General features: G+C 30.6%; 1 protein-coding gene across 1 annotated transcript in view; it reads left to right on the top strand.

Moving 5' to 3' along the window:
* Window positions 1–19118, top strand: part of LRRIQ1 (leucine rich repeats and IQ motif containing 1) — a 197397-nt gene that overhangs the window by 34735 nt on the left and 143544 nt on the right. Inside the window, exons 10-12 of the mRNA XM_041738854.1 lie at window positions 8950–9143; window positions 9667–9794; window positions 14957–15030. Of these exons, the coding sequence (XP_041594788.1) occupies window positions 8950–9143; window positions 9667–9794; window positions 14957–15030 (396 nt within the window). The remainder of the gene's footprint in view (window positions 1–8949; window positions 9144–9666; window positions 9795–14956; window positions 15031–19118) is intronic.

The following is a 19118-nucleotide window of genomic DNA, read 5'->3' as shown; positions in this document are numbered from 1 at the left end:
AGATGGATTTCCGTATTTCCTTCTGCATTCAATTTGCCACAATATCACACCTCATGTAGCCTCTGGAAAACTGCATTATAAGCTCTTGCGCAAATGAGAGCGAAAAAGGCAAATAACATTTTAAAATTATTATGAAATAGTTCTGACTCCGTGGAACCTTTAAAAGTGTCTGTAGGAGGTTGGTCACTGGACCACACTTGGAGAATCATTGATTTAGTGTGTACATATCTTTTTCTATCCTCTTACTTAAAATATTTCTACGTATTCTATTTTTGGTATGTCTCTTTTATGTCATGTGAAACTGTGTTGCTTCTGTTATTGTTTGCTTCTGTTATCTAGGCTGCCTGACAAATTTTAGCTTTGTTTCTAGCCTTTGGTCTCTAATAACTAATTAATTAATAAGTAAGTGCAATTATTAATATATGAGTTTAAATCTACTGCATTACTATTTGATTCTATTTGTTTTACCTGTTCTGTTTTTTCTCTTTTCTTGCCTCTTTCTGGTATAGTTGAGGTTTTAAACTATTTCATTTTCCCTTTCTCTTACCAGTTATATATTATTTTACTCTTCTTTTGGTTTGCTATAGATACAGCATGCCTTCTGATTTACCAAATCTAAATTTATTTGGTACTTTTTCAAAGCAGTTCTAGAGTCTTAGAAAATTTAAACTTAATTTACTCCCAACTTAATATGCTATTATTGTCATGAATTTTAGTGTGTGTGTGTGTGTGTGTGTGTGTGTGTGTGTTTGGAATAGCTTAAGACAGTATTATTTTATAATATAGATATCATTTAGATTCACACACTTTTTAAAACTTTCCTTTGTGTGTGTATGTGTGTTTTGATATTTTCTTTTTTGAGATAAAATTGATATATATTTGTTTCAGGGATACGACATAATTTGATTTTTGTATACATACACTAAAAGTGATCACAATAGTACATCTAGTTATCATTATTATACAATTGGCCTCCTTTACCCAATTTGCCCTCCCATCCCCTTTTTCTCTGATAACCACTTAACTGTTCTCTGCATGTATGAGTTGTGTTTTGGTTTGTTTGTTTAGTTTTTTTTTTTTTGATCCCACATATGAGAGTGATCATATGGCATTTATCTTTTTCTGACTTATTCCATTTAACATAATGCCCTTGAGATCCATCCATGTTGTCACAAATGGCAAGGTTTCATTCCTTTTTATGGCTGCATAATATTCCATTATACATCTAAATACCATGATTATTTTATCCATTGTCTCATCAGCGGGCACTTAGGTTGTATCCATATCTTTGCTATTGTAAATAATGGTGTAATGAGTGAACATGAAGGTACATATATCTTTTCAAGTCAATGAGGTTTTTTTTCTTTAAATAAATTATCCTGAAGTGTAATTGCTAGATCATAAGGTTGCTCTATTTTTAATTTTTTGAAGAACCTCCATACTGTTTTCCATAGTGGCTGTGCCAGTTTACAGTCCCACCAGCTGTGTGAGAGGGTTGCCTTCTCTCCACATCCTTGCCAACACTTGTTATTTTTTGTCTTTCTGATAATAGCTATTTTAACAGATGTGAAGTGATATCCTCTTGTGATTTTGAGTTGTATCCCCCTGATGGTTAATGATTAATGATGTTGAGCATCTTTTCATATCCCTGTTGGCCATCTGTATGTCTTCTTTGGAAAAATGTCTATTCAGATCTTTTGCCCCTTATTTAATCAGATTGGACTTTTGCTAATGAGTTGTATGGTAGTGTGTGATAGTCTCCAATTTAGTTTTTTCTTGAAATTGATAGTGTGTGATAGTCTCCAATTTTGTTTTTTCTTGAAATTGCATTCAGGGTCATTTGTGGATCTATACAAATTTTAGAATTATTTGTCCTATTTCTGTGAAAAACGCCATTGGAATTTTTAAGGGATTGCATTGGATATGTGGATTGATCTGGACATGGACATTCTAAGTACAGAATATTTTTCCATTTATTTGTGCCTTCATCAATTCCTTTTATTAGTGTCTTGTAGTTTTTAATATATAGATCTTTCACTTCCTTGATTAAATTTATTCTTTGGTATTTTATTTTATTTTTTAATGTAAGTATAAATGGTATTATTTTCTTACTTTTTCTTTCTGATATTTCATTGTTAGTATATAGAAATGCCACAGATTTCTATATATTGATTTTGTATCCTACTAACTTTACTCATTTATTTGTTAGTTCTAACAGTTATTTGGTAGAGTCATTAGGGTTCTCTCTATGATACTGTGTTCTGCAAATGGTGGTAGCTTTATTTCCTTTTCCAATTTGGATGTCTTTTATTTTATTTTCTTGTATAATTGCTGTGTCTTTTCAGATTGCTTTCTGCCATTTAAATAATCACTACTATAATAATAGTATTGTTTTGTAATTTATTCACTTCATGATATAGTTAGCATTTTTACATTATAATTTTTAAAAAGTTGTAGTTGAATTGATCAAGTAAGAGATATTTGAGCAGAGATTCTGTCTATATTATTTTTCTATTTCCATGTGGACACAGCACAACACAGGGCCAAAACTAGTAGAATGAGTCCCTGATGAATTTATATTACAAGTCAAGCTATTTTTGAAAAAATAGATTTTTGATATTTTTAGTAGAAATGAGAATGTAAATGACTTATGTGTGTTAATATATAGGATACTCTGCCTCTTATTTCAAAAAATTACAAAATTTTTTTCACTATGCCACTATTAGGAAAATAAAACTATAATAAACATAATTCACATCTAAATAGAAATCCAAAAATCTTTGAGGAATAACTAATATCAAAAGGTGAACAAAATGTCCTTCTATACAGAGGAGGCATTTATATGAAAGGATAATCAAAATAGAAATCACTTGAAGTGAACATGGTAACTCTTCAGCCAATCATGCTTACTTTTCCTAAATAAATAAGTGTACTTGGGGCAAAATTTAATTTTAAAAAGTTTAGGTAATTAATTAAACAAAGTTTATTTAAGCACTAGAAAAAGTTTAATAATACCTGTCATTATTATAGTACACATAAAGAGATGAGCTCTAGACATGTAATTTATATTAATATTAAAGAAACAGTTAACATTGTAGTGCTGCTTTTGAGATGACGCAGATATAACTTTAACCACTACTGAAGTTGAACACCAATTTGAATATTTGAAAAGTACCATAATTTATGAAGTAAGCAATTGTTGAAATATATTAATATATATAAAATAATTTTATGAATAAAAAAATCATTCCTATGTTAATTACTGGCTGGGAATATTCCTTTTCAGTCCATTTTTCTACAAACAGTTTACTAAGATGGGACATACTTAAAAACTCAAAAGCATTGTTGAACAATAGAGCAAGAGATTACATGAAAATGTTTTCACTTCAAAATTTTAGACTGGCTTCCTCTAGCTTCCTGGCTAGACATGATAAAATTATCTCATTTACACTTCCATCTCCCCCTTCCGGTTTTGTCCATTATATCTTCTTTGTTGTTTAGTAAATTATAAAACATGTGCTTTTGATTTCATGTATTTTAGACAATAGTAAGTCCCCCTTAAGAAAATAAAATAAATTAGAATATTTATACTTGTTCCAGTCTTCTTTTCCCCTCACCATTTTTATTATTCACAACAGGATTTATGACTCTGTGTCTATATTCTTTAGTGGTGTTAGCTCTATATGACAAGGGGTCAGTACCAGTTCCTTTTTACAACTGTTCCTTTCATCCTCTGCTTGTCTGGATTACCTAGTTCATTAGCTCTTTTTAATCTTATTTTTCAAAGGAAGATGGACCCTGTAATCCCTGAATTCTTTCACTTTTGGAATATCTGTCAGTTGCCTTCTTGAATGAGAATAAAGCTGTGTTTTCTATTTTTAGGTAACACTTTCACTTGGTGCTTTTGTGACATTGCTTCACTGTATACATGATATTGTCTGCTGCTATTGCAAGTTAGAAGCTAATTTGATTTTCTCTCCTCATGACTGAGTTCTGTGTGGATACCTGAGTACCATTTTCCTTGTTCTTGATCAGTAACTCAACCAAGAAACATCTAATAGTCAATAAATCCACATAAATTTGTTTTGGAATGCAATGCCCCTTTCAAACTACAGATTAAGTTATTTTTTGTTCCAGAAAAAAAAATTTGTTTTTATATATTTGAAAACTTTTTTATTTTGATTCTATTTGTCATGGATGATCCATATTTTGATTGAGTTTATCATTCATGTCTATTATCATTTAATTAATTTAATCTATGTCTTTTTATTTTTGGCTTTCTTCATATTTTATTCTCAGTGTGATGATCTTTCTGTGAGCAATTAAAACTTCAACTCTCTGTTCTGTACAATGTTGTTTCTAAATTATTTATTAGTTCTGTCATGGTGTTATTTTGGTCCATTTGTTTACCCACATCTGTTGTTTTAATATCTTTGAATTCTTGTTACATTAAATTTCTTTGAATATCCTTCTATAGCCCCAAACATTTTCAGCATATTTTTTCTTTCTCATATTTTCCTCAGAATAGAATCCTTACTGTATTAGTTATATATTGTTGTGAAGCTAGTACCCTAAAACAGCAGTTTAAAACCACAAACATTTATTTTTTAAATATTTTCTGTGGATCAGGAATCTGGGAGTGGCTTAACTGGGTGGTTGTGTCTCAGGATCTCTTAAGAGGTTGCAGTCAAGCTGTCAACCAGGACTACTATCATCTCAAGGCTCAATGAGGCTGAAAGATATACTTCTAAGCTCATTCATTTGTTGACAGCCCTCAGTTCCAATTATTTTTTGAATGCCTTTTTTTTGTCATTAAGCTAATTTTTAGATTATATAATATATATTTTAGATTATATTTAATTTTATATATAATTTTAGATTATATATTTATTTTTTTAAAAAAAATTATTTATTCATGAGAAACACAGAGGTAGAGACATAGGCAGAGGGAGAAGCAGGCTCCCTGCAGGGAACCCAATGTGGGACTCGATCCCGGATCCTGGGATCATGCCCTGAGCCAAACGCAGATGCTCAACCGCTGAGCCACCCAGGCGTCCATTTTATATATATATATAAATTTTATATATGTATGTATATATGTATATATTTTATATATGTATATAAAATTTATATATATAAATTTGTATATAAATTAATATATATATATAAAAATGCACATTCTCCCTCACTTTTACATTTAGGTCAGTGTTTTAGAGATTTTACCGTCTCTGTTTACTATTTCAGTGAATTTCCTTTAAAACTTTCTTCTTAAAACCTAAGAGATATGCCTTCTTATCTCTTATCTCTTTAGAGAGTTCCCTTGCTTTGGCTGTATAATAAGCCCTTTTGATGAATAGCAGTATCAGGTTTTCCCAAGTTTTTCTTCAGGTCAACAATCATTGTTGGTAGTGGTGGTAGTCAGGATTAAATACAAAATAGCACTTGTATTCAAAACTTGTTCTGATTTTTTTCAAAATAGATTGTTTTTAAATATATATTATGCAAGAAGCACATTCTCATTTTATTTTTTAAATAGAGAGTTATATAATATTAGCAATAAAACATCCTGTTTACCCCTTCTCTTTCTTATTTTGTAAGAGTGACCACTGTTTACAGTTCTTTATGAATCAAACAAGATTTTGTTCTATACAATACAATTATAGGTGTGTAGATTTGTATTTGGACTCTCTCAATAGCTAAAAGCCTATGTATATAAATTAGGTTTTATACACAGTAATAGATTATGGACATCCCTCAATGTCAGACTACTTCATATTAAAGATTATGTGTGTTCATTTTATAGATGCTCATAATTTAACTAGTCCCTTACTAATATTTAACTTGTCTCCATTTCTTTGTTTTAAATAACACAGAAAGGAATCTCTCTACATTTTACTTTATAGTTATGTGTTTTATTATGTAATGGATTCCTAGAAGAAGAAATGCTTTGTCAAATATTCTTCAATATCTGAGACTTGAAATCATGGTAATTCTACCGAATTGAAATCTGTTGAGTAAAGTAATTATACCTTCTCTGTATATTGGCTGAAAATAATGGTGTCTTAATATTTGAAATTAGCTGATAAGGTTTCCTTAATTTTTCCTAGCCTAACATGTCACACACTGATACTGGATTTTACATAGACAGACTGCCCTAAAGTAGAAGTGTGTGTGTGGCATATTTGAGGGACAGCAATGAGGTTAACATGCTAGGATCAACTAAGAGAAGGGGACAGTAGTAGAGGATGAGTTCAAGATAGAGTTTTGTGGGCCATTTTAAGGACTGTAGAGGATCTTCTCTCCATAATCAAATATTTAAAATGTAGTCTACATCCCTTGTCCCTACTTCTACTGCACTGTGGCCTCCATCCTGTGTGTTGCCTCTAACAAAAGTCTTCACTACTTCATGACTGCCAAGGCAGTGGCCTCTTCATATATCTTGGCACTCTGTTGGCCATATATAATTTAGTGTAAATAAAAATGCCTTTGGTAATTGTAAAATGTAAATTGCTTTATTTTATTTTTACTAACTACTGCCATCGTCACAGAATTGTTTGCCTGCCTTTTCCTCTTGTTCTCTCCCAATTGCTCTGCTGCTTTATCTGCTATTTTCTTTGAGCTTCTTATGCCAAATCCTTTAGCTTTCCTCAGTGTGTGACTTGGTGTTTCATTCTTGTTTCTCTTCTTCGTGACCTTTGAGAAGTTTCACAAATGCATTCCCAACTCTAAATGAGTTAATAGAATATTCTATTTCTGAATAGCTCTGAAAAACTTAAAGGCAATATTCATGACTTTTAAAAATATTAAGCTTATGGAAGCTTAATATATGGAAGATTGCTTAATATATGGAAGATTGCTTAAGATGTTTAAATATTTGAAAAAGGACATTTTATTTTACACAACTACAAATTTTCATTAGCATTTCCTTCTGCCTTGAAGGCCTTTAAACTGCTTCAGTGGGCTAATTGATGTTCATTAGGTATGATCATAAGACATATTAAATTCCAAAATATTTTCTTTTTCAGCAATCTTTAAATTACATTTTAGCTAATATATATTTATTATTATATGTAAATACTATTTTAATACCTTAGAATTCATGATGTATAATTGGTCTATTATTTAAACATAGTCAACTATCTTATAAGGCAGAACAATTCACTCAATATCAGATGACAATTTTTTCTAAGTTATACTTGCTATTTTACATTACAGGAAAATACTAGTACATTAATCCTAGATAAGAACTTAAAAATGTAAAAATAGGATGCTCAGTGGTTGAATGTCTGCCTTCAGCTCAGAGGGTGATCCTGGGGTTCTGGGATCCAGTCCCACATTGGGCTCCCTGCATGGAGCCTGCTTCTCCCTCTGCCTATGTCTCTGCCTCTTTTTCTGTGTTTCTCATGAATAAATAAAATATTTTTTAAAAATAAAATAAAAATCTAAAACTACTGCCTAAATTTAAATTTAAGTCTCTTTCTTCTTCTGTGGGTCTTCTACGATTTTCCCTTGTTTTCCTAGATAATATATAATTTATCATTAGAAGAAAATTTACTCTTTAGCATAAAAATGTGTTCCTTTTTGTAAGAAATAATCATCCATAATGTTTTTTTATTCAAACTATTAGAAACACTGCAATTTTGAAATATAGTTTTTCTTTAAATGTACCTCTATGAAATATTTGTATAATACACTCAATTCTATTACATTATCTACATTTTAAAATGTGATGTGGAATTAAGTTTTCATGTGAATCTTATTTTATTTCTCCATTTTGATACAAGTAGCCTGTGTGCCCTTTCCTTCTATAAATTACAATATACAGTCACAAGAGCAAACCTTGAGTTAATGCTTTAAATTTCTCCAGGATAAATTTACTACATAAGTTCCAGATATTATTTTTATGCATAATTACATTTCTTTCAAGATTATCTTTCAGTTTATTATCAAATAACCTTTTTTTGGTCAAAAAACTCATGTCTATTCCAATATTTAATTGAATGAAATATTTGGGGCTTGACAAGAAAATCACAATGAGGCTTTATTCTTTCTCCAAGGTCTAGCCTCAATGACTCCCATATGTACAATACTTACTGAAGACATTCTGCTTACCAATACTTACTTTAGACCTTAAACCATATTTCTATTTTTTACAACTGCCTATTTCATATAATAGGATGGTACCTAGAGAGATCATATCTAATATCTAGTCCAATATTCAGTCTAAGTAACATTTTATAGATTTTTAATATCTTCCATGAAACATTAACAGACTTTCTCAGCATTTCTTCTCAGTGCTAATTCCTGATGGCTTATCTGAATAACCTTCTCAGTTTTTTCCTTATGAGTGTGGAGCTATAGTCTAAGATTCCTCTGTTATTTTTTAAATAGTATCATATTTGTTATAACTTTATCTGGGCAAAAAGTGTACTTGTGACAATCTTGAAATACCTGAAGAATATGCTGATATTTCATTGTTGTTGATATGGTTGCACCTACTTCACATGGGAATCCAAGATAGCTATCTCAATGGTAGGAAAATGGCATTCCAGTGTTAAATATTCAAACCTAAGGATTCAAACTTCAAAAACCTGAAACTGAGTTGAGAATGATTTTTAAAAACAAATACAAATACAAATACACAAAAAAAAAAAACCCACAAGCCCTCCCTTGTTCATTGTCATTTGAAAATAAAACATTCAATGCCCAAATATTTTTAGTATTTTGTTCAGTTTTCAATTGCTATATAACAATGTCACTCAACAAAATATCTTGTATATACAAATTTTAAAAAATACATTTTATACTTACACAAAATTTCACAGGAATATGGGCTAAATCTTCACTTGTGATTAGAAATATTGGGAGATATAAAAGTGCAATTTTTCAGAATTTTTAGTATCTGGAAGAATGTATGATACTAGTGATTTTGGAAAATTTTTCTTCCAGGTGGTTTAGAATCTTTGAAAAATCTTCAGCAATTAATTGTGGACCACAATCGGCTAATTAGTACAAAAGGTCTTTGTGATACTCCTACCATTGTATACCTGGATTGCTCACATAATCATCTTACTAAAGTTGAAGGTATTGAAAACTGTGGATTGCTTCAAGTGCTGAAGTTACAGGGAAATTATCTAAGTGAGGTAATTTATTTGAATTATTGGCTTCTGTGATTAATGCAGCATTTTTCTTTTGATAGAAAAATCAACTGCACATTTTAAAAGCAATTTTGATTAATTTTTCTTTGTTTTTTGCTTGCCATCCATATGTGATTTCCAGTTTACTTAAAACTGTTACATACTTCTATTTAAAAAATATTCAACATAGAATATTTTGTAAAGAAATCTAATTTAACCTAAGTTTTTCAGAACACTAAAATAAATCATAACTTTTCAGTTATATTTCAGTATATAAATGGGGCCAAATGTATCAGTTATGAAATTCTAGTTAAAATTTATCATAAAGTAACTTTTATTTAAAAATTTCTAATTGTGAATTTAATTCTTAGAAATTTTATGATACTAAAATTCTCATTATACTTTGACTTATGATATGTAGTTTAACAGAATATACCTCTTGTTAGTTTTAGATTTTATGCTTTTAAATTTTATTGAATGAGAAAAATAGTTTACTAAATATAAGCTAATGACCCAAATTTAAATATAGCTTCCATCCTTGGAGAATCATGTCCTACTAAGAGAATTGCACTTGGATGATAACAGCATTTCAACCGTGGAAGAGCTTTCTTCATATTGGTTGCCTTTACTACAAAACCTGACTATCTCTCAAAACAGGTAAAAACAAACCGCATCATAAGCACTAAATGCATTGAATGATTGCTTAAAGTAAATGCATGATGTTTATAACACGTAGAAATGTTAACTTTTACCAGCAATTTAGTGAAAGTGTGTCACAATAAATTAGTATAGAAATTAGAAATTTAACTTTTTTAGTAGCATTTTAATTGTTACTTATACTACCCATTTTGTTTCTTCTCAAAGACATACTTGTAGAAATCTCCTAGAGCAGATTTGTTTATATTTGTAAAGAATATAGTCCTTAGAAAATGCAGGAGGAAGTTAATTTAATTCAGAAGGATGTCTCATTCTCTCAAGTGGTACTTATTAAGTCCTGGAAGAATGATTTTTAATCTGCTCTCAACTTGCATGTCTTTTTGTAACTGTTAAGATTGATTTAAATTTGATTTCCCTAAGGATATAAAGTAACACTTAAAAAAATACCTTAACATTAAATCGAGATGGGTACCTGACACAGAAGATCCATTTGAAACCACCAAACATCTGGATCTTTGCAGAGAATAACTGTCTAAAACCAAAACAGGAGCACAATGTCTCCCTCTGCTTAATATTTCATTGAGACCTATTCACTTTAATATGATTAATTTGTTCATCAAAGGCACATTGAGTAGAGGAAAGAAACCACGTTTAACAAGAAATTGCTTTTTTTGAGTTACACAACTCTTGCAGAACAAGTGAACAAGTACAACCCAATTTTAATACATATTCTTTTCCTAAAAGAACCATAACATTTTTTCACATTCTCTGCACAATGGTGCTGATCCTTTGAGTGTATATGTCCCAAATGATTTCACTTCCACCTGTTAAAACTATTCCAGCATTTGACAAATCAAAAACTGAATCTGTGTTCAAAAATTCCCTCAAATTATTTTAATCAGATCTAATATATGAAAGTTGATTTGGTTTTAAAGTGGCATTTATTATAGAGCAAGTTCTATCAGATAACACTGTTTAAATCATTTGGGGCATCTACAAACTCGTTAGATCTTCTCACAATATTTTCCAGGTAAGAAACACAATGTCAATAGAATGCTCAGCTGTGCTTTGTGCATATGCAATAAATCACTCAGTAATTGACATACCTCATACATTTTATGGAAGTGGATCTCAAACCACATTAATGAGCAAAATAACATTAAAAGAGATTAGAAAATATTCAAGTCAATAACATTTTTTTAGAAATAGTGCCTTTAATTTCTTTGGACAATTTAAACTATCAAAGAAATCATCCATTTTTAAAAGTTAAAATTAATACTAATTGATGGACTTTTACCCTATCAATCTGGTATAACTTATTTTCCATATCAATCTGATATGACTAGGAATTATATACTAGATTACTAGACATTTATTAGGTTTGATAATAATAATTGGAGTGCTTAATCCAAATAATCCTTATTTATAAATTTGTTTGCTTAACCTTATAAAATTTGAATGTTGAGATGGTGTTTGCTATTTTGGGGGACATAGAACTGAGTAATATATGTCCTCATCATAAAAAAAAACTCTTAAGAAGGGGTGCCTTGTTAGTGCAATTGGTTAAGCGTCCAACTCTTGGTTTCAGCTCAGGTTGTTATCTCAGTATCTTGAGATCATCCGAGGATCCTGCATGGGGCTCCTTGCTCAGCACAGAGTCTGCTGGAGCCTCTCTCTCCCTCTGCCCCTTTCCCTACCCTGTCCACTCTCTTGCTCTTCCAAATAAAGCAATAAATCTTTTCTAAAAATTATTTTTAAAACCCTCAAGAATAAAATAATCTTTTGAACTTAACTGTATAAAAAAGTACTTTGTTATATAATGCATGCTTTTTTTATTTTTTAATAATACTGTCACTTATATTTGAGTATATTCTTTGCAATCTCTCAAAGTTCTTGCACATTAACCTTCTATCATTTCTAAAAGAACAAAAGGGAAAGACCGAAAGATATCAGGGAAATGCAATTGATAGAAATGGACATAGAGAATAATAAAATTATTTCCTAAAATCATAGTATAAAATGCTTAGAATTTTTCATAATAGGCTACTTCCATTAACTATAGGAATTATCCATCTTACATTAAGCTTTTACATGTACATTGACTTTTTCAGAACTATATCAGTTTTGGTAAAACTCAGGATCAGCACATCTGGGTATGAATTCTGAACCTAAAATTTACCTATCAGTTGACCTTGAGCAACTCTCTTCTTACTACCCAAGCCTGTTCTTTTTTTTTTTTTTTTTCCCTCTGTGTAAAAGGAATACTAATACCTACCTACCTTTCCTATTTGATGGGATTCCAGTGGTGATCCAAAAGGAGGATAAATGTCAATACATTTTGCAGGCCTCAGAAGGGTTTTATAAATGTGATATTTGGATTTGTGATTGGTATGTCTTTTAAATTGTATATATTTTTCTTTTAATTTTTGATAAATATTTTTACCACAAGGAAGAAATTATGTGTCCATATGTTTTTTTTTCTCCAACAAATGAAATACAATAAAGAATGATACTTAGTACAATTGTTTGAAATACATGTTTCATCTTGACTTCTGTTTTAAATTTTCATTAGGACATATGACTGTTTTAAGTTTGACTCAGTGGAGTCCTAACTGGAAGACTCTCGGCTCATGTCTTTCTACTTCCAGTGAGACTCTAAGTAGGAGCAGAAAGTGGAAACTATTACCCATTGGCTGCTCATTGTACAAATCTTTTGCTTTTTGTCGTCTTTGAAATTTATATCTTTTTTATGCCCAGGGCTAATGTGACAAGGTCAAATGGTATTAGGTTTTCACTAATGTCCTTTGTCTTTCTGGTTTGAATTTTCTTGGAAAAAATATACACAGAATGTCAGTAAAAGGAAAAGTTCTAGAGGTTTAAAAAAAGAATTGTACTATTAGGTTTCTACCATCCTAATGAATAGTCATAAAGGTGAATGAATAGCCAGTTTTCTTAATTAAAATTTTTTAAAAAGAAAAAAAATGATTCTAAAAGCATGGTTATCCGAAAAGATAAAATTTTAATATTACAAAAATATTCTGTCAAACCAAATATTTCTTTGCTTGCATAATTTTTGGGAAAAAATTATTTTATTTTTAATTCTAATATGTCATTGGTTATTTTACTGGATGCCTTCATATAACATATATGTTACCTATACTTTGCCATATAACTTATTTTTTAAAAATATGAAATAGTCTGAAAAAATGGGAAAACTCGTCCGTTTATCTTTCAAACCCTTTTAGTAGAAGGACAAAGATGTAGAATTATAAATTAGTTAAAGCTACAAAACAAGAATTTTCTTGTTGATAAATATATTTATTAGAATTATATTAAAGAACTTAAATTTCTATTTGTAATATTAATAATGATCCAAAACGTGCCTGAGTAAGAAAATCATCAAACTAGAACTTGAATCCATTAATTATGTATCAACAAAGTTTTAAGTTTTCCTTCCTTCCTTCCTTCCTTCCTTCCTTCCTTCCTTCCTTCCTTCCTTCCTTCCTTCCTTCCCTCTCAGTGTACATGTAATATTTCAGTAAATTTTACTATTTAGGAATGTATGTACAAATAATGAAGTATATATAAATGCAATGGCCAATATTTTATTACTTTTTCCTTTATTACTTTGGATTTTTTTTCATCCTAGGAATTATATTTAAGAAGTCGTGTTGTGTAGGTTTGATATAAGTAATACTATTGTATTTAGGTTTAGCTACAGTCAGAACCATTTCCAACCTCATTATTTAGTCTGTTTTTTTTCATTTGTAGTATCTTCTGTCTCTCTGCTAATGCAGAACAGAATATTACAAGAAAGGAGTCAAGGTTAGGACAAGGGTTAGTTTTGTGCCAAACCCCATGAGGCTTTCCAGTCACAGTATTATTCTATAAGCGTCTGACCCTAGAATAATAGATTTTTTTTTTCATGACAGGGAGATGGTAGAAATAAAGAGGTAAAAATGTGTGCCAGGACAACTGGAAGGACAGTATAAAAAACAAGAAAGCAAAAGAAGTAGAAATAAATGCATGCCTTTTTTTTTCTTTTGTACTAGAAATATTCTGTTAGTTGAGGCATATTTTGAACTGTGTGGATTTCCAGCATTTATGGGGGGGGGGGGGTTGGTTCAGGAGATTTGTGTTTGTAATGAGATTATATTTGAAGCAAAGGAATTTTTCTGTTGTTGTTTAAAGATTTGGAAGAGCTGGTTTAATTTTCATTTCCAAATAGCTACGGTAACATGATACTATATTACAGAATAAGTGTAGATTTGTCTTAGTTGGAAATGCAAATCAAACTAAATTAATTTTCCCTTCATGGATTTTGTTTCCAATGATGTAACTATTTTGAATATCACTTATATCCCATGCTTGTTTTGGAGTCCTTAACAACAATTATATCTTAGAAAATAATAGAAACTTTAAAAAGCAGGAGGAAATTTCATTTGAATATGTAAGCATTAATAATATGTATTAATTTTAAATATTACATTATTCTGCCAAACTTAAGCTTATTTTATATATACATTTACATATATATATATAATGTTCTATTATTATCTTCCTTAGAAGCATATTTTGAACTTAGAAATATTCTTAGTGTAACTTTGGATATTTAGAATACTTATAATACTTTCAATCTGGTAAACAAAAACAATGTTTTAATTAAAAACAAAACTAGTAACTCTAATTTGTTGTGCTGTCAGAAGTGAAATTTTTTTTTATATTTTTACCTCTTAATGGTTTAAGTTATGTGTTTGAGCCAGGAAAAATTATGTAGATAATATAAATTCTCTGTAAATTTGACCTTACACCAAAACAAAACAAAAACAATAACAACAAAAAATCCCCTTATTTTTATTTAAATAGCAAGTACATATTAAACTCTGATATTTGTCATTGAAATTGACAATCCATGGCAATTTCTCTTTAGAAATGAATATAAATCTTCCATTATAGAATAAATACTTGGAATTTTATAATTACTACATTTTTAATTAGTACTGTTAATATTATATTTTATACACATACAACTGTATATATAACTATATTTCATTGCATGTCACCAAATATTTGAATTATATAAATACATTATTACATAGTTACATCAATAATAAGGACATTCCAATTTAAAATTTTTATGAATTTTATTTCTTTGTTTTCAGCTTGACAAAAATCATACCACTTTTTCATTTTGTTTCTTTGGAAAAACTAGATGTCAGCAACAATTGTCTTTCTGGTAAGTTTAGAACAATATATAATTTTTTTAAAGTATATAATGGGGTTTTGAATGTCTTTACCAAATGTGTTAGAGAGTTGTTTTGGATAGATGTATTAGTGGTACTTACAAATAACATTATCTATACAATAAGAGGTAGAGGAGGAAAAAATTCCCTGTAGGCCTAAGAAATTGACATAAGACAGAATTAGAAGCAAAGAATGCAACGTGTAATTTTTTTTGCAAGTTGGTATATATTTCTCTTGCCTTCTACTTCATATACTTTTGATAAGAATGTCTCTTTCTTTCTAATATAGGGAGGATTCTAGAGGATGTTTAATATCTGGAGTATGTTTAATATTCCATTTGCATTATCTCATTGTGGTTTTAGTTTACATTTCCCTCATGAATGATGATATTAAGCCTTTTTACATTCTTATTTATTGATGATTTTTGTACATTCTTTTGTGTCTATTCAAAAGTCTTACCATTTTTATCAGTTATTTCCCTTTTTCTTATTGATATGTATAACTTCTTTATATGGTCTGGATGTAATTTTTTGTGATATTTTCTCCTGGTCTTTTCTTTAACCATGAATTTTATTAATGGTATTTTCAGATGAGTGGAAGTTTAAATTTTGATGAAATTTATTATTTTTAATAGTTTTGTTCTGTGTCCTGTGTAATATTTTTCCACCTTTCAATTTGAGAAGATGATTTTATATATTTTCTTGGTTCTTAGAGAATTTTTTTTTTCTTAGAGAAATTTTGTACTTTTAGTTTTTACCTTTAGGTCTGTCAATGGCCTATATCAAATTATTTTTTGTGAATGGCATGAAGTAGAGGATGAGTTCAGATTTTAATATGGATATCCAGTTATTCCAGCAGCATTTGTTGAACAAGTTTTTTTCATCATTGAATTATTTGGTGTCTGTCAAAATATTTGATTTACCTTTGACTTACTTTGGGATGAGTTTCTATTAACATGTTTTCTCTATTAACTGATCTAAATGATAGATCATACTTTCCTATTTCTTTATATGTTTAGTAAGTATTATGAGATGGTGCATTTAATTGAAAATTTTGGGAAAGCAGCACATGGATCAAGATTCTAAAGGTTCAAAAAGGAATTCAGGAGAAAGGAGAAAAAAGTGTCCTTAGCTTTGTTTCCCCAGCAGCAGCCAAAGTTACTAGCTGGTCAATGCACCCTAGAGATATTCAGTGCATACACAAGCATTTGAATAACAGATTCCTCTCTGATCTTGGCTTCTGTTATATCCGCATCTCCTTCCTATTATTCCCTGGCAGTTGCCTTGGCCTCCTGGTCTTCACAGATCAGGCTGCTAGGTCCCAAATACATTTTTCCTCAAGGCCTTTGCTTTTATCTCTGGACAAAATTAGTTTCCAAGAGGCAACAGTCAAGTCAAGTGATGGTGGTAGTATTTTTGAAAATGAGAAAATATATTAGAAAACAAAAACAGCCATATTACCAAGGGCACCTTTATGATCTGCTTAACAGATCATGTGCTCTGTTAGCAGATCACTGGGAAAACTTTGAAATAACCAAAACAAGAAATCTCTCAAACAGATCTGTACAGTTATATACATAGCACAGTTCCAGAGAGTATAGGTAGATAGTTCAAGTACCATAGCAAAGGAGACAGAGTACTTTTAGTTCAAAGGTTCTCTGGTTGCAAGAATCTGTGGTAATTCCTATATAACTGGGGACATACAATATTAACTAGAACTAGAACTTTTCTTCCAAATTCTAATCCTATAGACTCATTTTTCTCTAAGTAGTTCTATTTGGTACTAAAATGTTACCTTTTGCTTCTAGAGTTAGACGGGCATTTACATGATAAACATAAATCTTGCAAAGGATTGTGGTTTTTTTTTCCCAATTTATTTAAACAAACAAACATTTCATCTAAGCTCTGGGCTTGTTTTTTGTTTTTGTTTTTATTTTACACCCCACACATGAGAGAGATAATATAGCATTTATGTTTTTCTGACTTATACCACTTAGCATAATGCCCTTGAGATCCATCCATGTTGTCACAAATGGCAAGGTTTCATTCCTTTTTATGGCTACATAATATTCCATTATACATCTAAATACCATGGTTATTTTATCCATTCTCACATCAGGTGGGCACCTAGGTTGTATCCATATCTTTGCTATTGTAAATAACGCTTAATGAGTGAATATGGAGGTGCATATATCTTTTCAAGTCAGTGAGGTTTTTTCTTTAAATAAATTATCCTGAAGTGGAATTGCTAGATCATAAGGTTGCTCTATTTTTAATTTTTTGAAGAACCTCCATACTGTTTTCCATAGTGGCTATGCCAGTTTACATTCCCACCAACCATGTGAGAGGGTTGCCTTCTCTCCACATCCTTGCCCAAACTTATTATTTCTTGACTTTTTTTTTATAATAACTATTTTAATGGATGTGAAGTGATTTCCTGTTGTGATTTTGAGTTGTATCTCCCTGATGATTAATGATGTTGAGCATCCTTTCATGTGTCTGTTGGCCATCTGTATGTCTTCTTTGGAAAAATGTCTATTCAGGGGCACCTGGGTAGCTCAGTGGTTGAGTGTCTGCCTTTGGCTCAGGGCATGGTCTTGTGATGCTGGGATCAGGATCAGGCACCAGGCTCCTTGCAGGAAGCCTGACTCTCCCTCTGCTTATGTCTCTGCCTCTCTCTCTGTGCTTTTATGAATAAATAAATAATTTTTTTTAAAAGAAAAATGTCTTTTCAGATCTGCCTGTTTTTTAATCAGATCAGATTTTTACTATTGAGTTGTATGAGTTCTTTATAAATTTTGCATATTAGATCCTTATCAGACATGTGATTTGCAAATATGTTATCCCATTCAATGGGTTCATTTGTTCATGGTTTCCTTTGCTATACAGAAGCTTTGAGTTTGATAAGGCTCCACTTCTTTATTTTGCCTATGTTGCTTTATCTTTTGGTGTTAGATTAAAAAGAATCAAGGCCCTTGTCAAGGAGTTTACCACCTATATTTTCTTCTATGAGTCTTATGGTTTTAGGTCTTACATTCAAGTCTTCATTTTGAGTTAATTTCTGTGTATGGTGTAAGACAATGGTCAACTTTCATTTCTTGTTATGTGACTTCCCAACACCACTTATTGAAGAGACTGTTCTTTCCCCATTGTATATTCTTGGCTCCCTTGTCATAAATTGATTAAACATATAAGCATAGGTTTATTTCTGAGGTCTCTGATCTATTGATCTCTATGTCTGTTTTTTAGTTACTATGGCTTTGTAATATAGTTTGAAATCGAGGAGCATGATGCCTCCAACTTTGTTCTTTCTCAAGATTGCTTTGGGTCTGCAGAGTCTTTTGTGAGTCTATATAAATTTTAGGATTGTTTGTTCTATTTCAGTGAAAAATGCCATTGAAATTTTGATAAGGATTGCATTGGATCTGTATATTTGCTTTTGGTGGTATGGACATTTTAACAGTATTGATTCTTCCAATCTAGTGCATGGCATTTCTTTCCATTATTTGCCTTCCTCAATTCCTTTCATTAGTTTCTTGCAGTTTTCAATATACAGGCCTTTCACCTCTTTTGTTAAATTTATTTCTAGGTATTTTAATCTTTTGATGGGCTTGTTTTCTTAGTTTCATTTTCTGATGGCTCATTATTAATGTAAAGAAACCCAACAGAGTTTTGTGTATTGATTGTGTATCCTGCCACTTTAGTGAATTTGTTTATTAGTTCTAATAGTTTTTTGATTGAGTCTTTAGGGTTTTCTATATATCATGTCATCTCTAAATAGCTACGGTTTTACTTCTTCCTTTCCAATTTGGATGGCTCTTATTTTATTTTCTTGCTCTAGCTAGGACTTCCAAAACTATGTCACATAAAGTTGTGAGAGTAGGCATCCTTGTCTTATTTCTGACCTTCTAGAGGAAAAGCTTCACCTTTCCATCATTGAGGATGATGTTAGCTGTTGGGTTGTCCGAAAATATATGGCCTTTATTATGTTCAGGTACATTCACCCACTTTGTTGAGCATTTTTATCATAAGTGGATTTTGAATTTTGTCAAATGCTCTTTCTGTATCACTTGAGATATCA

Source organism: Vulpes lagopus, chromosome 23, assembly GCF_018345385.1.
Source record: "Vulpes lagopus strain Blue_001 chromosome 23, ASM1834538v1, whole genome shotgun sequence".
Lineage (NCBI taxonomy): Eukaryota > Metazoa > Chordata > Mammalia > Carnivora > Canidae > Vulpes > Vulpes lagopus.
Note: the sequence above shows the minus strand (reverse complement) of the source record. Positions and strands in the feature narration are given on the sequence as shown.